Below are 9,984 nucleotides of genomic sequence, written 5' to 3'. Positions count from 1 at the left end.
CCAGCTTACGGTATTGAAAAGCCTAATACACAGAGTAATTTTTTTTTTTTTAACCTAAGTCACACCATGCATCCCTCTGAGTGGAACACTCCACTGGATTCTTACTCCTCTGAGTATTAGGAAAGAGTCCCAGCAATCCTAGAAATTGCCTTTAGGAACCTATAAATTCTGGCTTCTTTCCATCTTAATTCCATTTCCTACTACTCTCCCCATCCATCACTTCCCTTCAACCACACTGCCCTCCTCTTATTCTTCAACCCACCATTCCCATCTCAGGCATATCCCCATTTCAGGGCCTCTGTGCCAACTATTCCTTCTGACAGAATTCTCTTTTGTCTAGTCATGATTCACTCCTCACTTTCTATGAGCCTTTGTTCAAAAATTAATGACTTGATGAAAAAAATAATGAATTTATGGTATCTAAGTGTCAGTTTAATACACTCGCAACTTTAGAGTTAAATTGTATCACCTGTTATACCGTAAAGGAATACAAATTATAACTTCCTTTTAGTAACAAAATGTTTGGTTTTTAATACCCTCAAGGATTACTGCAGTAAATCCAAATAAATATTCCAGCTCCTAATTAAGATAGGAATGCGAGTTGATAAATCACCTGAAATGACCTTATATGAATAGTTTTACTGACTTTGATGAATTTTTTAAGCAGATATTTGTTAAGTACCCACTATGTAAGGTTCATTGGCCACTGAAGAATCAAAAATAAAATAGTCCCTACCACAAGGAGCTCACAGAGTAGTAGGGACCAACTTATGTTGAAATAATCACTGCTTTTAACACAATGCAAAACTTAAACACAATTCCTTAATAGTTTTTATTTCCTTTTTTTAAAAGTTAAACCCAAGTAAAAGTATACTCCTCTTTTTGTGAATTATATCATTAAACAAACTACGTATCCACTAGCATAGAGATTGATATGGAATTATTGTCCTAAAAATTAACACTAGTCATCTATGAGTGATGCTTTCATCATTTGAAAAGTAAGCATGTATCAAAAAACATGTTAGGTCAGTATTTTCAATAATAGGTCTCAACCCCAAGAATTAAAATTGAAAAGTGATGTTATTATATCCAAAAATGAAATGAGCAAATTTAGCCAAGGGAAAGAGGTTTCGCTCAAGAATGTTCCTGAAGTGTTTCTGGCAAAAATTTTGCCCTGTTTCTAAACAGGCAGCATACCCTATTTAAAAGTTTCACTCCTCCCCGCCACATCTCGGAAAACCTATCGGTGCACGAGTTCTTCCTTTCAACAAACTCCTAGGTTCACGAAAAAAGCCAAGCTGTACAAGCTCTATGATTGGCTAAGAAGTGAATGACGTAAGGTTTCTCAAGTCCAATAAGAATCGTCCGCCCCAAACCGGCTCAGATTCCACCTTCTGATTGGCCCTTACGGCAAGAAGGCAGGGACAATTGCTAAAGTTGACCTCTGGGACTGAACCAGGAAAAGATGGCGGCGGCCAGGTCTTGGAGGTTTGTGTTCCGAGGTCCAGGGCTGTCATTGCACACCGCGGCCGAGGCCGCCGTCACGGCTCCAGAAGTGACCGGATCAGATGTCAAGGCGGCCCCAGTCGCCCGCTACCCGCCGATCGTGGCCTCCCTAACTGCCGACAGCAAGGCAGCACGACAGCGGCGAGTGGAGCGATGGCACGCCACGGTGCATGCGGCCAATTCGGTGGACGAGAAGCTGCGAATTCTTACCAAGATGCAGTTCATGAAATACGTGGTTTACCCGCAGACCTTCGCCCTGAACGCTGACCGCTGGTACCAGAACTTCACCAAGACCGTGTTCCTCTCGGGGCTACCGCCGCTGCCTGCCCAGCCAGATCGGGAGCCCGCGCAGGTTCTGGACCTCGCTGCTCTGCGCACCGCCGCCTGTGACTGCCTCCTGCAGGAGCACTTCTTTCTGCGGCGTAAGAAGCGTGCGCCCATCTACCAGGAACGCTACACCGTCGCCTCACCCTTCTTGGACCAACTGGTAGCTTCCCTCACCGGCTTGCTCAGCGCTTACAATCCCGTCCTGGCTGCCGCCGCCCTCGGTGAGCCTCGGGCCGCCTTTCGGGGCGGGGGAGGTGGGGGATAGTAGGGGACCGTGGGTGCGTGCTTGCGTGCTAAGTCGCTTCAGTAGTGTCCGACTCTTTGCTGTCTCGTGGCCTGTAGTTCGCCAGGCTCCTCTGTCATGGAATTTTTCAGGCAAGAATACTGGAGTGGGTTGCCGTACCCTGCTCCAGGGGATCTTCCCCTACCAGGGATGGAGCCGGCTCTCCTATCTTCTGTATTGGCAGGCGGGTTCTTTACCACGAGCGCCACCTGGGAAGCCTGGGAAGGCCTCTCTTTGGGCCAAATTTGCCCCATCTTCATTTCTTTCTGCTTGGTCAGTTCTTTCCCATTCCTTTCGCTCCTAGCTAGGGGCCGCGTCCGGAGACTGGGTTGCCGGGTCTGTACTTCCACATACTAACTGTACTGTTTAGGGAAGATCCAGCCAAATGGAAGAGTAGTGTTGGTTAAAAGAAGGGTCTTCTAGAGAGCGGGACAGACCTGGGGTTGCCTTTTCACTCTTCCACAAAGTTACTGACCTTTTGGCGGTTTATAAACCGATTTTGGCCTCGTTTTCCCTCATTTTCAAGGTGAGAATACGATAATAGTACCACTTTGTCATAGAACTGTTAAGATTAAAGATGGTATTGATTAAAATACCTAACGTATATTCAGCACTTCCTGTATGCCTGACCTTGTTCTGTATTTTATATGTGCCAAATTTAATCCTTACAATAACTTTACAGTAGGTAGCACTGTTTTCGTAAAAACCAAACAAACCCAAAGCACAGAGTCATAAAGTTCATTTAGTCAAAGAACCTATTGCTGGTAGAATTGGAGGACAGGCTTCAAACCCATTCATTTTGGGTTTCCAATAAACAGTCGGCAACTTCTGTTTTACTGTTAAAAGCAGGCTTGAAAAATAATTAATGGATAGTATTTTAAAGATCAGTGTTTCTGAGGCGTTCGTGATTTTGTATCTGCCACCCCTGTAGGTATCTTAATAAATATTAAGTTAATGTTACTATAACTGTAGGTGTATGTTCAACTGAGTCTTGTAGTGTGCTTGTTACTTCCCTGCCAGTTGGTAATGAAGTGGTCTCCAGGGAACCATCACAGACTTTTCCTCATGATTGATGGCCTGGGAAAGTTGACTTAATCTGCTCAAGACCTAGGTTCCTCTTGTATGTAATGGAGATGATGGCAACTATACATACCTTTGAGAATTATTGTGAAGATTGAATTAGTAATTCATGAGACAGCTGTGACTCTTACTAAACTTTTTATGTCTGTTGAGTGAGATTGCTGTTGCTCTTATTTTGTGTTTATTCTTAACTGAGAAACCTCTTTGGTCACAACGCTTAATGTACTGTGGCACAGGTAGAGAATGACAGTTTAAGTATTATCTTTATGTTGTGATCGTTTAAGTTATCACATAATTCAAACTTTAACTTACACCAAAGAGTAATTCTTGGTGTATTTTCAATTAGCACAGTTCTTGAATTCTGTATTGCTGAGCGTGGTATTCTGAGAATAACTAGATTTATTCAGATTATCGGATAAAAATGTGTTGAATATCTTTTGATAGATTGTAACCGCCCAGTTCACTTCTACTGGTTGCGAGGTGAAGAAATTATTCCAGGTGGTCATCGGAAAGGTCGAGTTGATGCTGTGCGATACCAGATAAACGATAAACCACACAACCAGATTCGAATATCCAGACAACTCCCTGAGGTAAGGATGTATTGCTTATGTGCCTGTTGACAGTTGAAGAGGAAGTATCAGCATGCTAGATCAGTGGTCCCTAACATTTTTGACACCAGGGACTGGATTTTATGGGATATAGTGTTTCCTTGGACTTGGGGCAGGAGTTGGTGGGGAATGATTTCAGGATGATTCAAGTGTTATATTTATTTTGCACTTAATTTCTGTTATTATTAAATTGTGACATATAATGAAATAATTATAGAACTCATCATAATGCAGAGTCAGTGGGAGCCCTGAGTTTGTTTGCCACAACTAGACAGTCCCGTCTAGGGGTGATGGGAGACCGTGACACCAAAAGTATGTTGCTTTTGTCCAATCTGTAATTTCGTTTTGCCTGCTGTCACTGCAGAAAACCCTGCTTCACAAAGATGGGATGTAGGAAATGGAAGTAGGCTTTGCAGTGCTTTTGTGGCAGTTTGACAATCTGCCTCGACTAAACATATGGAGATTTGAGGTTGTCTCAAACATACTTTTAAGACCACCATCATTTGTGATCTCAAGCAGTACTGTGAGCCACGGGGAGCAGCTCTAAATACAGACAAGGCTTTGCTCACCTGCTGCGCACCTCCTGCTTTACAGCCCGGCTCCTGACGGGCCGTGGACCAGTACCTGTCCGTAGCCCAGGAATCGGGGACCCCTGTGCTAGGTAATGGGTTAGGAAGGATAAAAAGCTTTGGGTAGAGCCCTTTCCTTCCAAGTGTATTTGGAGTACATCTCATCTGAAATGCTTTTTCAGCTTTTTAACTGTATATTCTGCAGAGGTCAGATAATTTTAAGTGAGGTTAAGACATCAGTTTTTAGGACCATACAAATCTTTTCATTTTCTTAATATAAAAATACTGATGATAGTTTATTATTATAATTTATAGTGAACTATCCTATCTCATTGTAAATCACATTTTTACAGCTAGAAGTATTCATTTTACAGGTATCCAGTTCTTTTGGAGAAAGCAAGTGTATTCTGAGTATTATCTATCTGTCCATGTCAGAGGTTGGCACATTTCTTCTGCAAAGGTCCAAATAGTAAATATTTTAGGCTTTAGGGGCCATAAGTTTCTGTTGCATTCTCAGTTCTTATCATGTAAAAATAGTCCTGTACCATATGTAAATGAATATACATGACTGTTCCAGTAAACTTTATTTGGAAAAACAGCTGGCTAGATTTGGCCCATCATTAGATGATAGAGTTTAATCATTTAAGATTTTTAACTAGTAAGAATGTGAGTAAAATATATGCTAGTGTTGCTGTGAATTTACTTATGACTTTTTTCTTTAAGTTTGTGCCACTGGATTATTCTGTACCTGTAGAAATCCCTGTTAAGAATTGTAAGCCAGACAAACTCCCATTATTCAAACGGCAATATGAAAATGCCATCTTTATCGGTAAGTTTCTCTTTTAATAAATGTGTTCAAAGTGTCCTGTGCAAATTTGCATAATTAATTTTTGATGACCAAGAAGTTCAGCCTGTCCATGAGCAATGTAACTCATCTCAGGTTGCAACATACATGAAAATTGAAAGAGAGTATTCTTTCAACTTACCATTTAAAATTTTATGTTTCTGCTGAATTACAGTATTTAAGGTTAAAAAACAGTTATAGTTTCTGATTTAATTTTACTCTGCATGAAAGTCTCTAGGCCCATGCAAATGACACATTTCTTTTCCTCTTTATGACTAATATTCCGTTGGGCAGGCACGTGCACACATACACACATACATGTATACACATACACACACACACACCACATTTTCTTTATCCATTTTTTTGTTGAAGGATATTTAGGTTGCTTGCATATCCTGGCTTTTGTAAGTAGTGCTGCTATGAACATTGGGATGCATGCATCTTTTGGAATTCTGGTTTTCTCCAGATATGTGCCAAGGAGTGGGACTGCTGGGTCACATGGTATTTCTGTTCTTAATTTTTTAAGGAATCTCCATGCTGTTCTCCATAGTGAATATATAAATTTACATTCCCACCAACAGTGTAGGAAAGTTCCCCTTTCACCACAGCTCCAGCATTTGTTGTGTATTTTTGATGGTGGTCATTTTGACTGGTATGAAGTGGTACCTCATGGTAGTTTTCTTTTGCACTTCTCTAATAATTAGTGATGCTGAGCATCTTTAATAGTATGTTTTAATGTGACTTTTACCATAATTTAAAAAACATAAAAAATAGTTATACATGTTATGCTTTGTTAATTTGTTATTTATATGGAACAGTGTGTTTTTTTCAAAAACGAAAAAGTATAGAGCTGAATTTGAGGTAGTGATTGACTTTTTTTAACAAAAGTCTCCCATTTGTGTAACACACTATGAAAACCATCAGGAATAGAAAAATTAATCTCTGCCCTCATGCAGCTTATACTTTGGCTATTTTTTCTCTGTTTATTAATTCCTAGCTGACTGAAAAACATTTTTAAGAAAGCAGCTGTATGCTGGTCCTCCAGAACTGTTTTATCAGTCCTCTATCAATCACTGTGGTGGTCTTAGAGAGTGAATTATGGGGAACTTTTGGTTGAAAACACTTTCCACTAAAATCAAGAATGTCAGCATTATAAAGGAAGTTTTTAAAGTTATGAAATGTTTGCATCCTTTGGTGACTATGACCAGGAGGATGACAGAGTTCCCAATGATGACCAAAGAGTTTGATAAAACTGATATAATAGGGAATTATAAATTTTACATATGTTCTTTGGACTGATGATAGCTGGCAGATTGTACTTTCAGGTGAAATTTTTTATAAACAATAAGTAAACCAAGCTTTCCATTTGTGTATTTTGAGTGCTGATCACATAATGAGTAGAGGAGATATGTGTGTTTGAAGTAAATACTGAGGACATGTGTCTAGATTCCCTACTTGTGCATTTTATCTGAAATGTTTTTATTTTGCTCTCAGGCACAAGGACAGCAGATCCACTCTGTTATGGACATACCCAGTTTCATCTGCTACCTGACAAATTAAAAAGGGAACGGCTTTTGAAACAAAACTGTGCTGATCAGATAGAAGTCATTTTTAGAGCTAATGCTATTGCAAGCCTTTTTGCTTGGACTGGAGCACAGGCTATGTATCAAGGTAAAACTAGTTTGATGGCATCAATGTTATTGGAAAACCTTTTAAGAATTTAGCAGGTCAAATTATTTTCTTTAGGATAAAACATAGGTAGAACTTAACACTTTGAAAACTTGCATTGGCACACAATGCAATTGTTTTAAAATCCATAATTAAATATTTTACATTTGTAGTTGGTTAGTGACAGTTTGGTAGTTACTGTCATCTTTTACTCTGACCATTTTTGTGTGAATGCATTTTTTTTCTGATGATATTCTCAAATATTTCAAAGACGAGCTAACTGAATCAACTCTAGATGATAACAGCTTTCTGAAACTAGAAAATGAACTGCTTTCATGGATTAAATTTTAGATAAAATCACAGTTATCATGTATAATTTCTTTGAGGACCATATCTAGGGTGTAGATTGGGAGACAGTTCATTCAGTTAATGGCTTATGGTTTTTACATACCAGGCACTGTTGGCTTTGGAGATACAGTGTTGAATGAGAGAGATCCTGCTTTCCTGGCGCTTACATTATAGTAGGGATAGTAAAAGATAGTAAACATGTAGTGTTTTTGAAAGTATTAATCACTTCAGTCATGTCCAACTCTATGTGACCCTATGGACTGTAGCCCACCAGGCTTCTCTGTCCATGGGAATTCGCCAGGCAAGCATAGTGGAAGTGGATAGCCATTCCCTCCTTCAAGGAATCTTCCGACTAGTGATGATGCTCTGAAGAGAACATACTAGATGAAAGGGAGACTATGCATAGGGTGCAGGTATAAATGAGGCATGGGGCAGAAGCACTTTAGACTTTTAGAGTTAATTCAGGGGAGGTCTCTAAAGATTTTCATTTGAACAGAGACCTGAGGATGAGGAGCCATCTTTGCATAAACTTGTGGGAAGGACACTTCCAGGCAAAGGGAATGACAGGTAGCTCTGAGGTCGTAACAGACTTGAAGTGTTTAAGGAATAGCATGAAGGCTGATGAAGAAAGGGAGTGGGAGAATGAAGATAGGGAGCTGGAGTGAGATAGAGGGAGCTGGAGGCATGTCACAGAGGACTTTCAGAGCCCATTGTGAACCACTTGACTTTTGTTACAAAACCAGAAGTAATAGAATGCATACCTAGGTTGCTGCTGCTGCTGCTAAGTTGCTTCAGTCGTGTCCGACTCTGTGCGACCCCATAGATGGCAGCCCACCAGGCTCCCCCATCCCTGGGATTCTCCAGACAAGAACACTGGAGTGGGTTGCCATTTCCTTCTCCAATGCATGAAAGTGAAAAGTGAAAGTGAAGTCGCTCAGTCATCTCCGACTCTCAGCGACCCCATGGACTGCAGCCTACCAGGCTCCTCCGTCCATGCATGAAAGTGAAAAGTGAAAGTGAAGTCGCTCAGTCGTGTCCGACTCTTAGCAACCCCATGGACTGCAGCCTACCAGGCTCCTCCATCCATGTGATTTTCCAGGCAAGAGTACTAGAGTGGGGTGCCATTGCTACTCCTATATAAATATCCAGGAGGAGTTTTAACAGTGATTTAATTATTGCCAGGCTCACCTTTATTTCCTTTGTATATGTATTTTTAACCTCATACTCACCATTGTTAACTTATGTCTTTATAATAGAACTAAATAGATAAGAATAGGAATACAAGTAGACAATCAGAAAAATTAAGAGGAAACTTTATTGAAGATGTTAGAATGCATAGTTTATTCATAAAAAATAAAGTACTTCTTTTTATATTATAATTAATTCTGTATTTTAACAATACTGTTTATTGGCTGTATTCATTAAAGTTGATTTAAAATATATATGTGGCAAAATTTACAACTTACTGCGTACCCTTGAATTTAAAAGTATGAAAGCCAGTCAGCCTGGACCAAGAAACAGCCAGAAAATTTGAATAATAAAGATATTCAGATATCCTGGAACCTTATGATAACATAAAATACACTAGGCAAAATGAAAACAACTCATAAAACCGATTTTGAATTATAAATTAAGACATAGAATTCATCTGATAACTACCTGGTTTAAGTGCTTAGAAAGTCAAGGGTTTTTCTGAGGGCATTTTTTTTTTTTTTGTAGATTTGGTGAAATAAATGTCCGTAATGGTTATTGGGTGGTAGATGCTGCTGGTATAAGGGAAATTTGAACATATTTAGGGTTGGTGAATAATGATGTGGAGACATCTGCATAAATGGAGCTCACTTCTCTTAGGTGAAATGAGTTAAGGTTGAAATCTGATGAAGTCCAAAGTTGTCGAAAAAGTGTATCATGAACCTTGTGGATCCTAGAAGGAAGGAAATAGTTCTTGATGCAGATATGGAATATAGAATTAGGATGGAGAAGATAGTGAAAACATTGAGATCTTTAGAAATTTGGGAGGTAAAATATCCAGATTATAGGAGGTGTTTTATATCCTCTAGTGTGCGTGTTTCGTTTTGGTAAAATATATTCTATATATAAGTTTCAGCATAACTTTTCTTCTACAGGATTCTGGAGTGAAGCAGACGTTACTCGACCTTTTGTCTCTCAGGCTGTGATCACAGATGGAAAATACTTCTCCTTTTTCTGTTACCAGTTAAACACTTTGGCACTGACTGCGCAAGCTGATCAAAACAACCCTCGTAAAAATATATGTTGGGGGACACAAAGTAAGCCTCTTTATGAAACAATCGAAGATAATGATGTCAAAGGTTTTAATGATGACGTTTTACTTCAGTTAGTTCACTTTCTACTAAATAGACCAGAAGAAGACAAAGCACAGCTGTTGGTAAATTAAGAAAAAACATTTGCTTTGGCACTTTGGGAATACTTAAATTTCACTGAAGGAACAATAAAAGGAATTTTGGTAATGAGACTTCTGTCAAATATTAAATACATGGATTTTGAGACAAATGTTTCTTTACTTTAACCTGTGATTAGACCTTTCATTTTGCTCAAAGTACTAAGAGATTTAATTTTAGATACAGTATGTTGATTAAAAATAATTTCATTCATATGTGACTGATGAGACTAATTGAATAATCTTCAATACTTGGTGTTATTTGTTTCTGTGTGTAAGCGCGTATCACTTACTGCATACCACTCACTGCATGACAGGCCAGTAATCTG

At 39.3% G+C, this 9,984-nt stretch overlaps 1 protein-coding gene across 1 annotated transcript; it reads left to right on the top strand.

The window, feature by feature from the left end:
* The first annotated feature begins 835 nt into the window (after positions 1-835).
* MRPS30 (mitochondrial ribosomal protein S30) lies at positions 836-9,725 on the top strand. The gene is made up of 5 exons (XM_069556398.1): positions 836-2,054; positions 3,641-3,786; positions 5,097-5,202; positions 6,715-6,891; positions 9,363-9,725. Exons 1-5 carry the CDS (start codon positions 1,466-1,468, stop codon positions 9,650-9,652), a joined length of 1,308 nt encoding a protein of 435 aa, XP_069412499.1. The 5' UTR covers positions 836-1,465; the 3' UTR covers positions 9,653-9,725.
* The last annotated feature ends 259 nt before the right edge of the window (positions 9,726-9,984 follow it).

Source organism: Ovis canadensis, chromosome 16 (genome assembly GCF_042477335.2).
Source record: "Ovis canadensis isolate MfBH-ARS-UI-01 breed Bighorn chromosome 16, ARS-UI_OviCan_v2, whole genome shotgun sequence".
Classification (NCBI taxonomy): domain Eukaryota; kingdom Metazoa; phylum Chordata; class Mammalia; order Artiodactyla; family Bovidae; genus Ovis; species Ovis canadensis.
The sequence above is the reverse complement of the archived record's forward strand: the minus strand, read 5'-3'. Positions and strand labels throughout refer to the sequence as shown.